We start from the raw sequence: 18,419 nt of genomic DNA, 5'->3' as shown, positions 1-18,419 counted from the left end.
GTTTTGGAACTCCTGTCCAAGAGGCTGGCCTTGAACTCAGAGATCCACTTGCCTCTGCCTCCTGAGTGTACTGGCATCAAAGGTGTACACCACACACACACACACACACCCCCAGTCACAGTATATTTCAATCATATCGCCTCTCCCCAGAATCTCTTTATCATGTTCCCTTCCAGCTCCATGTCTTTGTTTCTTTAATGACTGTCTTAGGGTCTTACTGCTGTGAACAGACACCGTGACCATGTAAGTTTTATAAAGGATAACATTTAATTGGGGCTGGCTTACAGGTTCAGAGGTTCAGTCCATTATCATCAAGGCGGGAGCATGGCAGCACCCAGGCAGGCATGGTGCAGGGGGAGCTGAGTTCTACATGTTCACTCGAAGGAAGCCAGGAACAAACTCAGCATCCTAGGAGGAGCTAGGAGGAGGGTCTCCAAACCCACCCCCACAGTGACACACTTCCTCCAACAAGGCCGCACCTAATAGTGCCACTCCCTGGGCCAAGCATATGCAAACCATCACAATGACCCTGAGTCCAGTTAGTGTTGTTCATGTGTGTAAGGGGAGGGGTTTGAGACTGTCACTGAATAGCTCAGGCCAGCCTTAAACTTGTGATCCTCTTGCAGGGATCGTCTCCTGAATTCTGGCCACCATGGAATGCTGCTTACTGCCTTGCTTAAAGTATCTGGAACCACTTCCCAAGGGTGGGACGGCCCACAGTAGGCTGGGCCCTCACGTGGCAATCACGGAAATGTCCCATATGCCAGTGGGGGTGGTGCATACTTTTAATGCCAGCAACTCTGGGAGAGGCAGATCTCCAAGTCCAGCTTGGCCTATACAGGACAGCCAGGGCTAAACAGACAAAAAATGCTTCATAGGCCTGTCCACAGGCCACAGGTGGGGGCACTTTACTAATAAAGGTAATTTACTCATACTCTTCTGAAATGACAACAGCTTGTGTCAAGTTGACAAAAGGCTAGCCAGTACAAGCCCTTTCTATGCTAAGGTGGCCCTGGCTTGCTGCTTTTCTTGGGGAAGCATCTGGAACTTGGTCAGATGTTCCTTCTGTGACAGCTCTAGTTTTGCCTGCCGTCCTGTTATCATGGAGTGGTACGCACTCTGGCTCTTCAGCATTCATCAAACACACGAGAGACAGACTGTACTTCAGCAGGACGCATGTGGGGCCCTGCCCTCTGGAGTCACTCCTGCTTAGCTGTCATTTCACTCACACTGACACGGAGCACCCCGGTTCTGATTAGCAATGGGATCTTTCATTTCTATCATTTCATTTCTATAAAAGGACCTCCCTGGCTGGTCTGAATGTAGACATGTGAAAAACCACACAGAAATGAGTGGATACACATACCACATAAATGTTTTCTCTGGTCATTGTTGGCTGGTATCTGCCATGGAGACCGTGTTGGTCTCAGACTTGAAGCAGTGCATTGGCCCGAGTCTCCCAGATGCTTGGATTCTAAGTATACACCACGATGTCTTAGCTTCATGTGAAACGAAAGCTGGTTTGGGGAGATGGCTCATTTGGTTGAACGTTGCCTCCTAAGAGAACCTGATTTGTTCCCCGGAACCCAAGTTAAAATGCCAGGTGTAGGACTTGAGAGATGGCTTAGTGAAACAAAGTGCTTGCTGCTCTCAGAACACAGGAGTTTGGTTCCTAGCATCCACTTTAGAGAGATGGCTCCTGGCCTCCTGTGCCTTTAATCCCAACACTCCGGAAGCAGAGGCAGGCAGATCACTGGGCCTGAGGGCACACTGGTCTACCCAGTGAATTCTAGGACAGCCAGAACTATGCAGAGACGCCCTGTCTCAAGAAACTAGAAGAGTGCTTTCTGCTCTGCCACCTTCAGGACGCCCCCATCTCCCCAGGCCTTGGAATGGCAGGTAGCCGCAGGCCCAGGTTTTACACCTTGTTTTATGTAAGGGAAAGAAACCGTGGGCAGCTCTCCAAGGTGCTGATCTCTCGGCCATCCTGGGTCAGAGACCTTTCCTCAACAAGGGGCTCACAGGAGTGTGGATCTGGGAGTGTGCCCAGCTCTCTTCCTAGGAAAGCTGCAGACCCAGAGAAGCATGGCGGCACACAGAGAGAACTCAAGGGTGTTAGTAGTGTCTTTGTTCTTGCCTTTTTAAAGGCACTCTTTATAGTTAGTTCAGGTTGGCTCAGAATTGTGGCCTTCTTCCTGTCTCAGCCTCTAGTGCTGGGATTATGAGTGTGCACCACTTAGGCCTGACAGTATGTTTGATTTTGGTCTCACTGTATAGCCCTGGTTGGTCTGGAACTTGCTATGTAAGCCAAGCTGGCTTCTAGCTCAGAGATTCCCCTGCCTCTCTGCCTCCCATATAGCAATGTTTTTAGCATTCACTAAAACATCTCTTCCTCAGACTTGTTGAGCTCTGTGATGGGTTGGGTTGGGGCTCTGGGACCCTTCTCCCCAAAGCTGCTCTGGCCTCTATGGAAGCTATTTCTTCCTGTTTCTCCTCTCTACTTTCTGGCTTTCTCTGAAGTTGATCAGGTGGGATCCTTCAGTGGAACTGAGGCTTTTCTTCCAGGCTGACACTACTCAGAAAAACCTCTAGCCATCTTCAGGACCGCCAGGGCATCCTGGTATCTGACCTGTTCTTCACCAGTGTCTGCCCTGACTTCAAGGCTGGTTGAGTTCCCATCAGTTGTCACACTCAGGCAGCCCTCCCTGATATGGCGAGGCCACACAATGTCAGCAGAGGGGCCTCATACCTGCATCCTGTGGCTGGTGCTAGGGAGATATGGACAGGGACTGTTTCACTCTCTGGGTAGCTGGTGTGGGCGGGGGAGTCTCAGAGCTGGAAAGAACCAGAAAACATGGCTTTTGACCACTGAGCTTTGCTGTCAGGCTCTGCTTGTACCAGTACTTGGTGCTGGCTGCAGCTCCTTCAGGAAGTGTGCTTGCATGAGCTGCAGATCGTGGAGAAGGTCTCCATTTTCTGCTGTCAAAAACCAACATGCAGTCAAGCAGCAGCAGGCCCTGAGCAATGGCTTCCTGATAACCTGGGAGGAAGTCATGGTTAGCGTGAGCACTCTGCCTCAAGTGTTGCTCACTGAGAGCCAGAGCTGTTCTCCTAAACACTGCACTTCTTGGAATGTGCCTGCTGCTGTCGTACAGAGCTCTGGGGACCCAGAGCCATACCTAGGAGTATACAAACACGTGACACAACAGAGGTCAGCTTTGATTGCACAGCAATTTATTTCTAACTATCCAGTGATGTGGCCTGGGACACCCCTCCCCAATTCAGCGGTGGGGTGAGGGGAGCAGACAGGCAAGAGGAAAGCTCCCGAAGAGTGACAAGCTTCCCTCTAGCTCAGACCCCAGGCCCCTCCCAAAGCAGCAAAGGTCCCAGGGACCTTGAACCTGGCCTCCCTAAATCACAGCAGAAAACTAGGGCTTCCAAAACCCTCCACTGATAGAGAAGAAAGCAAGCAGGCTTGTGAGGAGAGCCTTCTGCCTCCCCTTGTGGAAGCAGTGCAGCTCTACCACTCACCGGCCTGTGTTGCATGGCTCTAAAACAGGGCCAGCCACTGCATATGACGGTGCCTGGGTGAGGGAGCATGGCACCTCCTCTGAAACTGGTGGACAGCTGGGAAGGCAGGATGCAGAAGCAGGGTCACCAGAAGGCTTCCTCCCCTGGGCTCTCACTGCCTCATGCTCCTATGTGCTTTCAGTTACCAGTCTGCTCTCGCTGCTTGGACACATGCCAGCAGAGAAAACAAGCTGCTATTTCTGAAGAGAATGGGGTGGACCCCGTCTCCACATGGCATCTTAGAAACCTGGTGGGTGGTAGACAGCTACTGGATCCTCCTGTTTGAGCCAGGAGCAGCCAACCTCTACCACATGTACCTACATAGCTAAGGGAGGAGGGGTCAGGCTAGCATCTGCTGGGTCCCTACCATGGGCACATGGACCTGGTAGCCCTTAGGGTGGGTTTTAAGAAGGCTCTCTGCTCAGTTTCTTGGCATCCACAGAAAGAAATCTGTACACCGAGCCCCTCAGCCTGTCAAGATGCTGGACAGGGCTGTTTGAAGGGACCCTGTGACCACAGCACTGCAGAAAGCGTTGTCACTGATTCCAAGACCTGGCTCATATGCGCTGCAGGGATGGACCACTGGGAGGTACAGCGTGTGGCCTGTACCTCTGTGGCCTGTACCACTGGCTAAAGTGCCAGATACCCAGGGGCATCCATGTCTCTCCCTACTCTGAAGTATTACCTTCTGTGTGCCCAGCTGGCCTGTCCCTTGGCCTAGACCTGAAACTCCAAGCACAACTGGGACGGCATCTTGTACCATTTACGCCTTCAAAACTGCACACAACGGCACTAGCAGGTCTGAGGATGTGATGGCAACAGTTTGTTTCTCAGGTAAAACATCTGAACAATGAAAAACAGCTAGCACTTTGCTCCCTGGCCAATGGCTTTGAAAGGCTGTGCAGTCTCCCAGGGTGCTCAGCCTATATCCTCCAGCAAGAGGCAGAGGTGCCTACTAGTTAGTGCACAGAGCTGGTGCTCTGGGAAGCTGGCTTCAGTCTCAGATAGAAATAGGAGGCCAAGAAATGTCCCAGGGACAGGAGACCTGGAGACAAGGGGCCAGCTGAACAGTGGCCTGACTCCATCTCAAAGACGGAGCCTGAGTTCTGAGAAAGAGAAGAACCCAGCCTGAGCGCAGCCCCTTTATCCCAAAAGTACACAGGGCCAGAGCAGCTCCAGATCCAGTGCTAAGGTGAGAGCCAAGGAAGAGGACTGTATGTACAGAAGCAAACTACATGCTTCCAACCTCACCCTCACCCAGTTCTGCAGCACAGTGAGGTGGCAGGGCCTTAGAGGCCTGGTTGACCTTCCCAACATCAGAACCACAGCACTTGAGGTCAGAACCACCTGTAACAAAGCCCACTGTGTCCCCATTGTGAGTCAGGATCATACACAACTAAGCCACCCAGAGTACAATGGGGGACTAGGGCCACATGGGTAATTGCCAAAGGGCCACGGATGGGCAGAGGACAGCAGTTATAAAAGGGCAGGTGAGGACATCAGGCAACAACCATTGCCTGTGGTATGATCCAGCACCTTATCCTGTGACATGCATGGGTGCGTATTTCTGTGGCCCAAAGTCACCGGAATCCAAGTGGCCAAAGTGGGGAGCACAGCCCTGGTGTCTTGGAGAGCTGGGGCCCCAGCATGGAGGGCAGAGCTCCAGAAATTGGTAAAAGACAAAGCTCGGCTCTGAAGAGCAGGTAGATGGAAAGAGTTTCACATTACAGGGTCTAGAAAGAGGCTACTGGGGAGACAGAGGGCAGAAATGAGAGATGAGATGGTGGGAGAGGAGACATGGAGGTGACTCCCACACTTGGGAAAGGTGCCCCCAAGGATCCTGTGCTTCCATTTTGTCTCTTCAGAGAACACTCCAAGCCCAGGCGATGGGCGAACACCTTTCCTGGAAGCCTACAGGCTGACCCCTGCCAGGCACCAGTGTAAACATCTGCATTGTGCCCACAGGACGGTGGGCCATAGCGGCCTTTCCAAAGGCAGGCTGGAAGTACCAGGCCTTCAGCCTTTCTCTTAGGGAGTGCAAGACACAGAACAGGGACTGTGAGGCTTCAGAGTCTCTTGGCCTTGGTACAGGTCGAAGTTGCTGCTGCCGACACCAAGGCACCTTGACAATTCAGAGACAATGGCAGATGTGCCCGCCAGCAGCTGCTCCAGAGGTGTGAGGAAGGCATGGCCCAGACAGGTGTGAGATAAGCAAGCAGCCTCCCAAAGTTTTCTCTGTGGCCTGGCAGAGAGGCAGGAGGAGGCTGGCGACTGCCATCCTCTACAGGCCCAGGAACAACACTGGCCTGGGTCTGTCTGGTTCCATGAGTCATAGAGGCCTATCACATTTCGGAAGCCAGCATGCTCCAGAGGCCTGAAGCTTCCTAGCTAGGACTAGCCCTTGACCTACCATCTTGTGTTCTGAGGAGGCTCTGGGAGGCACTGTGGGCTCAGAACAGCTCCTGCTCATCATCCTCAGAGCCCGATGGTCCCTGACGGACCTCCTCATACCATTTGTTGGTGAGGCTTTTCATCTGGATACGCCCGTGATGGAGGTCCTGGAGGAAGATATGTAAGAGGCTTGTCAGTGAGTCAGTGACAGACAGGGTCAGGTGACAAGAGGCTGGAGGTAACAGGAGTGTCTACTGACAGGTGAGGGGGCAGAGGGAGAAACGTGTCAGAAGCTGGGCCTCTGGAGTTAGATGTCGGCTCTGTGGCAGCTTTGCAGTTTGTTGCTCTGCATAAGGAGGGAACATGTTTTGCTGCTTGGCTGTTGAAGGACACCATGCTCAGAGGGTTGGAAGGTGCTGTGCTATCAGACACAGGTTGGAAGGAGAGAGAGAGCAGCCAGGAAGCCAAGAACCCCCCACCCCCCCAAGCAGGCAGGAGGATGACTCAGCATCAGAAGCCCATCCATCTCCCACAGTGTGCAGAGCAGGAAGAGCAGCAGGGCAGGGCTGCTTCCTGGCCACCAGCAGCTGCTCCCTTCCCACCCATGGCCACTGCAGGGCTGCAGGGAGGCAAGGGATCCCTCAGGTGCCCACCTCCTGTGTCAGCCGCCGTGTAAAGAAGGGGTTCAGATACTTGGCATCCAACCACATGAAGCCTTTGAGGTCCTGCTGTCTGATGTAGTGAGCTTCGTACTCCTCCTCAGTGAGCTCAGACAGGTGTTCTGACTCGATAGCATTTCCCTATGCAACAGAGCTGTCAGCATCAGCCAACACTTCCCTGGGAGCCCAGTCCGCCTTCCTCCCAGAATGCTACCCTAATACACACTGCTGTAGTACAGGTGATCACAGGCACAGACCTTTTTTTTTTGGTTCTTTTTTTCAGAGCTGGGGACCGAACCCAGGGCCTTGCGCTTCCTAGGTAAGCGCTCTACCACTGAGCTAAATCCCCAGCCCCACAGGCACAGACCTTTTGGGACCCTAAAGCCTACCCTAAGCAGGGTGGTCCAGTGACAACAAGACTGAACTTAAAAGTCTCTAAAGCTGCAAGGTCCTGCTGGCCTGGGCCTGCAATGCAGAGGAAAGTGGAGGAGGTGCCTGTCAGCCTCTGGGTTTGAGAAACCTGAAGATGGCATACGTTTCAGCCAAACCTACAATTTCTGCAACAACAGGTCAGGGGCAGGCTTCCGAATCTGCATATTTAACATGTTCCCAGTGCCACTACTGGTCTGGGAAGACCTGGGGAGACTGGGGGCAGGCTCTGCCTGGAGCCCTTCTTATGCCTCAGTGTTCTTCTCACCTGCAGCTCCCTGCACATTCCAACTGCCTTGGCCAAAACAGTGCATTAATTATCCCACCCACTGGACTGACTATCCCAGAGTGGCTATGGCCTTGGCCGGAATGTCGGTCCGCACAGGGCTCTCCTCTGTTAACTCCCAGCACTTGGGAGTGGGAGGGAACAAGACTGCAAAGGCAGCTGGAGCTACAACAGAGTCAAGTCCTGCTTAGGCTACAGAGTGACAGAGTGAGACCCATCTCAAAAAGCAAAATATGGGCTGGAAAGATGGCCCACTGGTTTGGAATGCTTGCTGCTTTTCCAGGACCTGAGTTCAGTTCCCAGCATCCATGTTAGGTGGCTCACAACTGCTTACAGCTCCAGTTCTGGAGGATCAAATGCTCTCTTCTTTTTGCATTCATGAGCACCCCACCCCATACACACACACCATGGCATGCACATACGCAGACACACGTGTGCTTTAAAAAGGTTGAAAATAAGGAAACAAAAACAAAAAACAGAGCACAACAGCACACCAAGCACAGGGCTCAGCTAGGAGAGCTGGGAAGACAGACCTCTAAACGTGAGGAGCACCTGCAGAACCCTGGACCATGGCCTCCCCAATCTTTTTTTTTTTTTTTTTTTTTTTTTTTTGGTTCTTTTTTTCGGAGCTGGGGACCGAACCCAGGGCCTTGCGCTTCCTAGGTAAGTGCTCTACCACTGAGCTAAATCCCCAGCCCCTGGCCTCCCCAATCTTAGATGGTACTTGGGTGACTGACCCAAGTTACGTCTCAAACAGGAAGGGCAGTGCATCTCAGAAACGTAGGAAGGGTAGGGCGGAAAGGTGGATCAGGAGTCAGGGTTGTTACAGCACAAGAATTTGGTGGTCCCAGCCCAAGAGTAGGCTGGCTGCAGGAGGAGGCTCACAGGAAGTAGGGGTGGGCAGAGGCTACAGAAGGCTAAGCTTCCAATGTAGCCAGACCCTTTGTCCTTGAGGATGCCACCCTACTTACAGTCCTCAGTTACCACCATCCTCTTGGCCCTATCGAGTGTAAATGTACACTGAGGAATGCCATCATCTGAAAGCTCTGGGTCCCTGACCTGGGCTTCTGCCCCAGCTCCTGGCAGCAGAGGCCTCTCCTGGGAGTCTGGCATGGGACCAAGCTAGACTTCACCCTACCCCAAAGAGCCCTGCTTCAGAAACCAAGTCCTGCACCTACTCTCAGGCTGCATTGCTGGCCCTGAGGTAATCAAGTCCCAGCCGCCAGAAGCCTGGCCTGGCCTGGCCTCCAAGGCAGCCAGGCCACAGGGCCCGCAGCTCACTAACCATCTTCTCAGTCTTGCTGAGGTTCACATCTTTCTTGCTCCTTCGGCGAGCCCGGGCGTCCTCGATGTCCACGAGGCGGATGAGGGGCATGGTGCTGCCGCCCAGCAGCAGGATGGTGAAGAGCACAATGATGATGGTGGTGGTGCCTATGAGCTGGCGCTTCTCCATGGGCTCCAGACCCAGATGCAGGCTCAGCGCATAGGGAATGGCCCCTCGAAGACCTGGGAATGGCAAATGGGGATTCAGGGCCACACAAGGAAGGGAGGGAAAGAGAAGGAAGTGGCTCCAGGGTGGCTTCAGCTCAGCATCATTAACAGTGGGACCTGTATCTGATAGGAGTGGCCCAGGATTCCAGAGTAAGAGGCAGGGTGGCCAGGCTTAACTCTCTTGCATGTTCTGAATGGGCTGGTTCCAGACAAGATGACAAAGGCCATCCTGTGTAGCAGGTGTATTTGGGGACCCATCATCTGTCATGTAACAGCTTTGATGGCTGAGTCCTCCCTCAGTGCCCCAGGCCACCAGTTAGAGCTGCCTATCATAGAAACCTGCTTACCAGGTGTGCCACTCTCCTTGGCACACAAGCAGGGGTAGCTATTCTGCTTCTCCAAAGCCACAAGAGCCACAGGATATGGGACCAGGCACCTATAGGCTCAGTGTGCACACATGCCCAGCCAGTGCCAATGAAGGGAGCCAAGTATGCCAACCTACCATGCTGCTTCCCAAGAAGGGAGGGCAAGCCAGGTAGGCTGTAGGCCCCAGCCTAAGGAACCTACTGCAGCCCACAGCACCCAGAGACAGAGGAGTATGAAACTGGGTTCCAGAGAAGGGCTGTTCTGGAGAGCTGGATGGATAAAAAGGGCAGGTACAGAGGGAGGTGAGGTCAGACCCTAGGATGACACTGCAGTCAGTGGAAAGTTCTGGGTGGGAGACTGGGGAGCCCCAGGGGACAGTGTCTTCCATACACTGGTAACAACAGTGGGGAGGGGAAGCAGAAGCCCAGCAGCTACACTAAGCTGAGGGCTAATGCTGCAGAAGCCAGCACAGCAGAAGGGGGCAAAGTAGAGGAAATGAGAGCGGGGGAGGAGCTGGGGCTGGGGGAGGAGACTGTTTAAATGGTGGTAATCCAGCACTTTGGAGGCAGAGGCAAGGAAGATGGCTGCAAGTTCAAACCTAGTCTATACTGCAGGTTTCAGATCAACCGGACTGCTATGTTTGTGTGAGACAGGGTCCGGGTTAGACTCAAACCAGAAACCTTCTGCCATGTTCTCCCAAGTAGCTGGTGTTCTAGTTAAACACTAGTGAACATGGCTCACAGTTTTTTGTTTTTTGTTTTGTTTTTCTTTTTTTTTGGAGCTGGGGACCGAACTCAGGGCCTTGCGCGCTCTACCACTGAGCTAAATCCCCAACCCCTCACAGTTTTTACAAAAAGGTTTTTTGATGAAAAAGTATGAAGCAAGTGGAGTGGACATTATAAAGGTGATGCTAGAGTTCAGCTCACATGGAAATACTTCAAATATATTCATTTATTTTAATTTAATTTTTTTGAGACAGGGTCTCACTATATAGCTCTGGCTGGCCTGGAACTCACTATGAAGAGCAAGTTGGTCTTGAACTCACAGAGCTCTGTCTGTCTCTCCTGGGATCCAAGGCCTGTGCCAGCATACCTGGCTAATGAAACTTAAATAGGAGACATATGGAAAGTTAAAGATCCTAAGGGACAAAGGGCAGTGCTGGCACACACCTTTAATCCCAATACTTAGGAGGCAGATCTCTGAGTTCAAGGCTAGCCTGGTCTACAAAATGAGTTTTAGGGTAGCCAGAAGTGTTACATAGAGAAGGAGCCTGCAATGCTCAGCTTCAGCAATGAGGACTCTGTAGCAGAAGGAGAAGTAACCTGCCTTTCATGAGGGATGGTGACAGCTGGGTCAAGGGGCCAAGTACCAAAGTGCCTGCCTAGCATAAGGAGGCCCTGGGGCAAGTCCCCATCCGTAGAACCATACCACATCATGCCTCTCCATACTAACCACACCACACACACTCAGGTCCACCAAGGGTCCTTGCTAAAAGACCACCCACTCCATGGTGCTATGGTGAGGGTGCCGTATGGTACCACTTTTTTTTTTCTTTTCTTTTTTTCGGAGCTGGGGACTGAACCCAGGGCCTTGCTTGCACTTGCTAGGCAAGCACTCTACCACTGAGCTAAATCCCCAACCCCATGGTACCACTTTTTAAGAGCCAGGCCCACCCACCCTGGCTGCCACTCACCACTGAACCACATGATGAACATCATCTTGGGGGTGATTTTGTGATCCCGGAAGAAGTTCAGCAGGTAAGACAGAGGAAAGATGTTGACAGCTCTGCCGAACAGAACCAGCACCTGCCAAGGTCAACATGCCCAATGTAGGTGGTGTCTTCAAGCTAACACCAGTGTCTAAGGCAGCCTTGCCCTCAGTCGTATAGAGGCACAAGAGGCAGAAGTTCATATGTGTGCTGCCCTGGCTCTGCCCGGATGAGGCTTTGGAGAGAAGAGACTAGCAAGCTTTAGTCACACAGCCCCAAAACAAAGGTGAGCATCAACAAAGCTCCCAGCAGTGCCTAGAGGTGAGCTAAGGGACAACCAAGACTCCATACTGGGGTGGCTCATTTTGCACTGTAGAGTCAGAGGTAAGGGCACACAGGCACCTCTGTCTCTGATGTGGGGGCTGGCTCCTCAGAGCAAGTAGGGTGGGCTGTGTGAGGTCTGCCTGGGAGCACACAGGTGGCTCAGGTCCTAGGCCTGCTTCAAGGCAAAGCCTCTGCCAAGGACTTTTAAGCTTTGATCACTACAGCTCCATGAAATGGGGAGGTCCTGGGTGGAGCCCTGAATTACAGCCTACAACTCAAACCAGCGCAACTCTGTATGCAAGGTCTCCCAAGTTCCCCGAACCTGCACTCCCAGGACAGACTGACAGGCGAGCTGCTCTGCAGAAGTGGGGATGGAGATAGGACACAAGAGACAGGGACCTAGGCTATTCTTGAACACAGCATATAGTTAAAACCTTTCACTGTCTTTGGAGACAGGGTCTCACTGTGTAGCCCTGACTGGTCTGAAACTTGTAACATAGACCAGGGTGGCCTTGGACTCACAGAGGCCTGCCTGCCTCTGCCTCCTGAGGGCTGGGGTTAAAGACATGTGCCAACACCACTCAGCTGTTCTTAAATTCTTTGATCCTCCTGCCTCCATCCCCCAAGTGCTGGGATATGGGCATCACTGCCCTGCCCTGGCTAAAACCACTATTTAAAGGAGACCGCCATTCAGGGACACTGAAAATGTAACACGCTGAGAACCTTATGTCTGAGATCTTCAACACAAAAAAAAATTTCAACAGAAGCATGTTTCTGTAGCTGTTGACTCTGAACAGTTACAAAATGATTCTAAACCATGTAGTTACTATGTTAAGCCATTCAATGAGAGAAATAAGAAAAAATACTTACTATGCACCAGATGACAAAGGAAATTTCAAACTTGTGAGGGAAACTAAAAATGGAGAGGCCAAGAAATGCAAACACACATGTTTCTGAAAGAAACCAAAGAACAGATCAGTCATCCCAGTTCTTCTTACAATTCAGTAGGAACACTGTGTCAGACTCTGTACTTAGTCTTTCGGGGTGGGAGTGGGGAGTGGATGTAGAGGTAGGGTCTTGCTGTTTGGCCCAGGCTGGCCTTGAATGCAGTATGAGTGCAGGGATTGCTGGTGTGAGCCACCACAGCTGGCTTCTTTCTTACTACAACACAGGCAATGGTCCTTGCTACTGAGGATTTCACAAAAGAATGAGTTAACTGTCAGATACTATAAGCAGGTAACCAACTAAGCTCCCACCATGTATTTACTGAACACTCATCAGCCAGGATCCTATAGGGCAGCAAAGTGGCAGAAATTGAGAGAATGTGACTGTGGGGCCACATGACAGATGAGAAAGGGGCATGTTAGGTAACATCCTCCCAGTAGGTTCGAGAGGAAGCTAACTCACAGAACTTGCAGGGAGGCCCACTCTGAGGCTCGGCTGCACTTGGTGTGCTGAAAACAGCACCTCTCAGGTTCCTAGGCTCCTGCCATGGTGGTACACACCCCTTTAATCCCAACACTTAGAAGGGAGATCTGCATGTTTGTGAGTTCAAGGCCAGCCTGGTCTACAAAAACAAGTCCAGGACAGCCAGGCTACACAGAGAAACCTTGTCTCAATAAACAAACAAAACAAAAACAAAAGAAACCAAAAAGAAAACAAAAGCAACTTTCCAGGCTCCTGATTAAACCATCTCCCCCGACACATACACAAGAGCCCAACACCCAGGAGACAGGGATGGTGAGGCCGTTTACCCTGGCTCAGCAGCGTCTGCAGAGTCTGCTGTGTATCCTTCTGTGTGGCCCACAGCCGGGCAGGGTGCTCACCCATCTTTACCCTGCCTGAGATGCCTTCCTATTCGATACTGACTTCTACATCCATGCACCTAGGCCTATTTCCTTTCCCTGGCAGTAAGAACGTATGGGTGGCTTAACCCAACCTCTCAGGGTGGCCATAGGCTGCTTCTGGCAATGCAGCTTACGTCACAACAGCCTAGTGCACTAGCTAAACTTCTCTTGGTGGAAATGGTCAGGAGAAAGTACATGCCTGATGAATTCCATGGAGGGTCTGACAGAGCTTCAGGACAGGGCATGCGTGTGCCCAGCATGTAAAGCTGGTCTGGGTGCAGAGCAGAAGCTGAGGAGTGTGCTGTTCTCTGCTCCCTGCCCTGTGAGGGTCAGGCCAAGTCAGAACCTTAGGCTGAGGCTTTCAGGTAAGAGCTGTGGGTCAAATGGCTACCAGGCACTAGAAGGCTGTCTTCTAGCTTGCTCCTTGGCCATGGGCTCCCTAATCTCTATTTACCCAGCCTCCCACGGCCAGCCCTACCATCCTGGCTCCAAAGTCAAACAGGGCTCCTCAACACCAGGGGATGCTGAGGCTGCAACCGAGGCCTAGCCCTGAGATAGAGTGAGTGAATGAGGCGGAGAGAGTGTGTGTGAGTGTGTATAGGAATGGCTAAAGGTGGCATGCTTCCCTTCGGGTATGAACAGGAGTGGGGTCAGGGAAAGATGTGGGGGAAGCTCTCCAGCTGCTGCTGTTGAACAGAAAGACCTCATGTTTAGCCTAGGGAAACTTGGCTCGGAGTCCTCTCGGTGCTAGGACATCCTCCCTTACAAACTCACAGTGCCCCTAGCTGGAAAGCCTTGGGCTCACAAAGCTCTTGAAACTCCACCCTAAGAGTCCAGGACTTATGGTGGGGTCATCCACCCTTCCTCAGTATCATTTCCTAGGAACATGTGTGTGCACTGTCACATCATACATCCAGAACGCTCTACAGCATCTCAATTCTGACCATAATCTACAGTCATCAGATGTTCATGTCTTTTATGGAATCACAAAGCCGGAGGAGCCAGCCCTGGAGGTAGGAGCACAGTAATGGCCGGGCTTGGAGGGCTTCTGTGCCCTGCTGCCAGGGAGAAATCCTAGCCTCACCCAGGCAGGCAGGCAGGATCCCAGCTTGTGTGGCTACTCAGAGGTGGGACTCACCACACAGGAAGGCCACAGTCCGGAGGGTCTGCTGCATGAGGATCTGAGTGACTGGGGAGAGGTTATGATGTGTGTAGTGTGACATCACGATGCCAGAAAACAGGATCGCCATGATGCCTGGAGAGAGGCAGAGGGCAGACATGACACAGAGCACGGGCAGATGTGCAAACCAAACAACACTCAGCCCAGATTCCCCATATCCCAAATACATTAGGGGCTTAAGAAAATGGGAGGGTCCGCAAAGATGATTCAGAGGGAAAGAACACTGGCTGCTCTTCCAGAGGAACCATGTTTGGTTCCCAGCACCTACAAGGCAGCTTTCTACTATATATAATAAATTCCAGGGGATTCGATATCCTCTTCTGGCATCCATGAGTGCCAGGTATGCAGTATACAAGATTATAGATAATATAGACATATATACATGTGTGTGTGTGTGTGTGTGTGTGTATGTATGTATGTATGTATGTATGTATGTTACATATTCAGGCAAAACACCCTACACACACACACACACACACACACGTAAAAAGGAAAAAGCACAGAAGGAGGTGGGTGCAGCTCGAAGTTGGTAGTTGACCATTTGTTTGCCTAACAAGCAAGGAGCCCCGCACCCCCCTCTGAAGAGCAGGAGCCGATGCAATGCACATGCACTCGTAATCCCAAGTGTCAGAAGATGAAAGTTTGAGGACAACCAGCGCTCTGAAACTCTGCCTCAAACATACGGAGACAAAGAAAGTGAGGAAGAAGGGTGGAGAAGGAAGAGATGGGGGCAGGGGAGGGAGGGAGAGAGGTGACTGGGAGTGGAGGCAAATACACAGTCCTGAGGACTTCTAGAAGCTACAGAATAGCCAGGTGTCTTCCCTCAGCTGTAGCTGGTACAATCCTGACCCCCACAACAGCCAGAGGAATGGAAGATGAGCCGTGTGAACTAACAGCTCCATAGCTGTAAGCATCACTGGATACTTAGCCTTAGCTTAAAGGTTAGATGAGAAGCTGGCACTGTATCCACAGGGGAAAAGTCCCCAAACCCGGGTGTGATGAGTAGGGGGGGCCATCTGACGGACCTTTAAAATACTCTCATTTTAATTTCCCCATAGTCACCAGTTACTGTTCTCAGATACAGAGTGACCTATTATCCAGGACTGCTTCTCCCATGGCTCAGCCATCTGTGTGCTCTCAGAGGACTGCTCCTCTAGCTGTGCCCGCCTGGCATGCTCCCCTTTGCTACTTGGAGGCTCTACATAGGTTCTTTTATCAGAGCCGCATCTAGGCAGAAGCAGCTGAGGTTTTTTTAAAAGCCACTGCACAAGATGCAACACACATAAACTGAAAATCAAACTTTGTGAGTCAAGTTCCAACATTACAATTCACTTCCATCACTGTGGGGAGAGACGGTTTAATTGGCAGACTACACCTGTGCAAAGGGAGTGTCACACACTAGCTTCTGAGATGACGCAAATCAGGCCACCTGCTCTGTGAAATCCCCACCAGGCTCTGCCGTGCACATGACAGAAGGACTGGAGTGTTCTACCCCCAATACCCCAGGAAGGAGCACTTTCCTTTACTCTTCATCTTGCCTACAAAAGGGGACAGACAAGAAGATACTCCAGAAAAGATGGCCAGGGGAAGAGGCAGGGTGGGCCCCAGACCCTCAGATCCCTGTGGATGGCAGACAAGAGACTCCTGTGGGAGTCCCAGCACTCATGCCTCCACCTGTTCTTAACATCTTGGTAAGGCCCTACAGCCATCAAAGGGCGACCCCAGGAGGCTGGGAAGATGGCTCCATGGTTAAGAGGACTTGTTGCTCTTGTAAAGGACCTAGGATTGTGTTAAGGGACAGATGACTCCATTGTAATCTTGTCAATTACACACTGTAGACTGTTTCCATTTTATAGCCATAACTAACCATAAAATGTTTCATGGTATGTTAACTGTCTGACCATAAACCCATAACATGTACCTTTTTTATGATGGTAAGATAACTGAAAAATTCTGCTTTTTAGCTCCTGGATCTTGACACCATGACATTTGAGTCCTAGCACCAACACGGTGGCTAACAACCGTATACAGCTCACAGGCACTCATGTGGTACACGATCATTCACAGAAAATACGTCTAACCAGGCATGGTGGCAAGTACCTTTCGTCCCAGCACTTGGGAGACAGAGGCAGATGGATCTGTGTTGAGTTTCAGGACAGTCAGAGCTACACCATACAAACCCTGTTCTCAAAACATAAAACAACAAAAAATCTTAAAAAAAAAATTTACAAAAAAGTGTCAGCAGACAAAGTAGCTCTGGTGATACATGTTGAACACACTCAAGGCCCTGGCCTGAGCCCTGGGCCCCTTCCCCAGTTCTGTACAGCAGCCCCCAGCAAGAAGCACCCATGGACTAGGAGGGAGGGAGGGTGTAGTAGGGAGTGGTCTTGGGCTTCAACAAGAACCATCAACGCTTGTCATCTTGATACAGGGTTAACCAGAGAGTCCCAAGCTACAATGCAATCATCAGGCAGACCACCACTGAGCCACCCTACAAAGACAGAGGTATTGGCAGGAGGGCCTGTAAATACTTGCTCTGGAGACCAGAGGCTCAGGAGGCACCTGAGCCTGACACTGCAGTGTGGACATTCTTGCAGTCTGTCCCAGGCAATGCTGCTCAAATCCAGCAGGGGGCAGTGTGGCCAAAGGGGTCTAGATGGCCAAGGTGCACTGGCCAGGGGGTAAGAAACTGGAGAACACTGGATGTAGCAGTGACCCTCAGGGCCAATGCACTGCTCTTCCTTAGGTTGCTGCAGCCCTGTAGGGCTGGCCCAACTCCACTTCTGAGATGATGGGAATCTGTTTCTTACCAAAAATTTTCTAAACTTCTGAGAGCGAGTGATGCGAAGGGTTCCATTCTGCATGGAACCCAGAGGCTTTGCCATGGGCCAAGGAAAGTATGGGCGCTTGGCCAGTTCTGGGGCCACAGGAGAGCCCAGATGAGCACTCCACGAGACTCCATGGTGCCTCTCCACACAGGCTACCACCCTATCTTGACACAAAGAATACCTCACCTACTGTAACACCACCTGTATACAAAGACATCAAAGGGAGGAAATGGTGCAACTGGGGCTCACTTTTGGGAGGATACATGGATTAGCTAAACACAAAAAAAATACCTGAAATTTTTTTAAAAGTTCTTTTTAATGTATATGCCCATGATCTGCTAAAACCAGACGAACTGGCCGTTTTTGTTTTTGTTTTTCTTTCTGATTTCAAGACAGGATTTCTGGGCTGGAGAGATGGCTCAGCGGTTAAGATCACCCGACTACTCTTCCAGAGGTCCTGAGTTCAATTCCCAGCAACCACATGGTGGCTCACAACCATCTGTAAAGAGATCCGATGCCCTCTTCTGGTGTGTCTGAAGACAGCTACAGTGCACTTATATATAATAAATGAATAAAAAAAAAAAAAAAAAAAAAAGACAGGATTTCTCTGTGTAGCCCTGGCTGTCCTGGAACTCACAGAGATTCTCCTGCCTCTGCCTCCCAAATGCTGGGATTAAAGGCGTGATCCCTGCTCACCCCTCAACCCCAGCAGAATTGGTCACTGTCAAGCACTCAGCAGTTACTAACATAGTAAAACTGGTCTGTCACCTCAATCCTAAGTACTCACCCACACAAAGGAAAACATTTGTGAACGTTTACAAGCCAAAGGTAGAAAACCCTCCTCAGCCCTGGACGGTGAGATGGTAGTGCTTCCTGCCACCACTGTCAGACAGAATCAGGCACCAATCACTAATCACTGTATGTCACATGACTTCATCTAGTGACATCTGGAAAGAACCGTTAATAATGTAGCTCCCGTTGAACAAAGATGACACATTATGGGGGCAAGGCCCCCTCTCCAGCCTGCCAGGAGCATATGACTGCACACACCTGTCACAACTCAGCAGAATTCCACACATAGATGACTGCAGGGATGTGGGCCCACTGCAGTTTAAAGGAGAAGCCTCCCCATAGCAGAGCCCAGTCTGTGTGGTGCTTCTCCTCAATGGGTCCTACATGGATAACCCTTACCTAAGGCTGAGGAGCTGCTGTCAAAAAGAGCCCTCCCTGGGGCTGGGGATTTAGCTCAGTGGTAGAGCGCTTGCCTAGGAAGTGCAAGGCCCTGGGTTCGGTCTCCAGCTCCGAAAAAAAGAACCAAAAAAAAAAAAAAAAAAAAAAAA

At 51.3% G+C, this 18,419-nt stretch overlaps 1 protein-coding gene across 9 annotated transcripts in view; it reads right to left on the bottom strand.

Moving 5' to 3' along the window:
• Positions 1 to 3,212: 3,212 nt before the first annotated feature.
• The window catches only part of Slc9a8 (solute carrier family 9 member A8), a 50,412-nt gene continuing 35,205 nt past the window's right edge, over positions 3,213 to 18,419 (bottom strand). For 7 of the 9 annotated variants that reach the window (XM_087652403.1, XM_087652404.1, XM_087652406.1 and 4 more), the window contains 6 exons: positions 14,210 to 14,326; positions 12,095 to 12,177; positions 10,886 to 10,997; positions 8,621 to 8,841; positions 6,615 to 6,761; positions 3,213 to 6,128 (listed from right to left, as the gene is read on the bottom strand). In XM_087652403.1, the coding sequence (XP_087508529.1) occupies positions 6,021 to 6,128; positions 6,615 to 6,761; positions 8,621 to 8,841; positions 10,886 to 10,997; positions 12,095 to 12,177; positions 14,210 to 14,326 (788 nt within the window). In that variant the 3' untranslated portion in view covers positions 3,213 to 6,020. 9 annotated transcript variants of the gene reach the window in all.

Source organism: Rattus norvegicus, chromosome 3 (assembly GCF_021556685.1).
Source record: "Rattus norvegicus strain SHRSP/BbbUtx chromosome 3, alternate assembly SHRSP_T2T, whole genome shotgun sequence".
Classification (NCBI taxonomy): domain Eukaryota; kingdom Metazoa; phylum Chordata; class Mammalia; order Rodentia; family Muridae; genus Rattus; species Rattus norvegicus.
The sequence above is the reverse complement of the archived record's forward strand: the minus strand, read 5'-3'. Positions and strand labels throughout refer to the sequence as shown.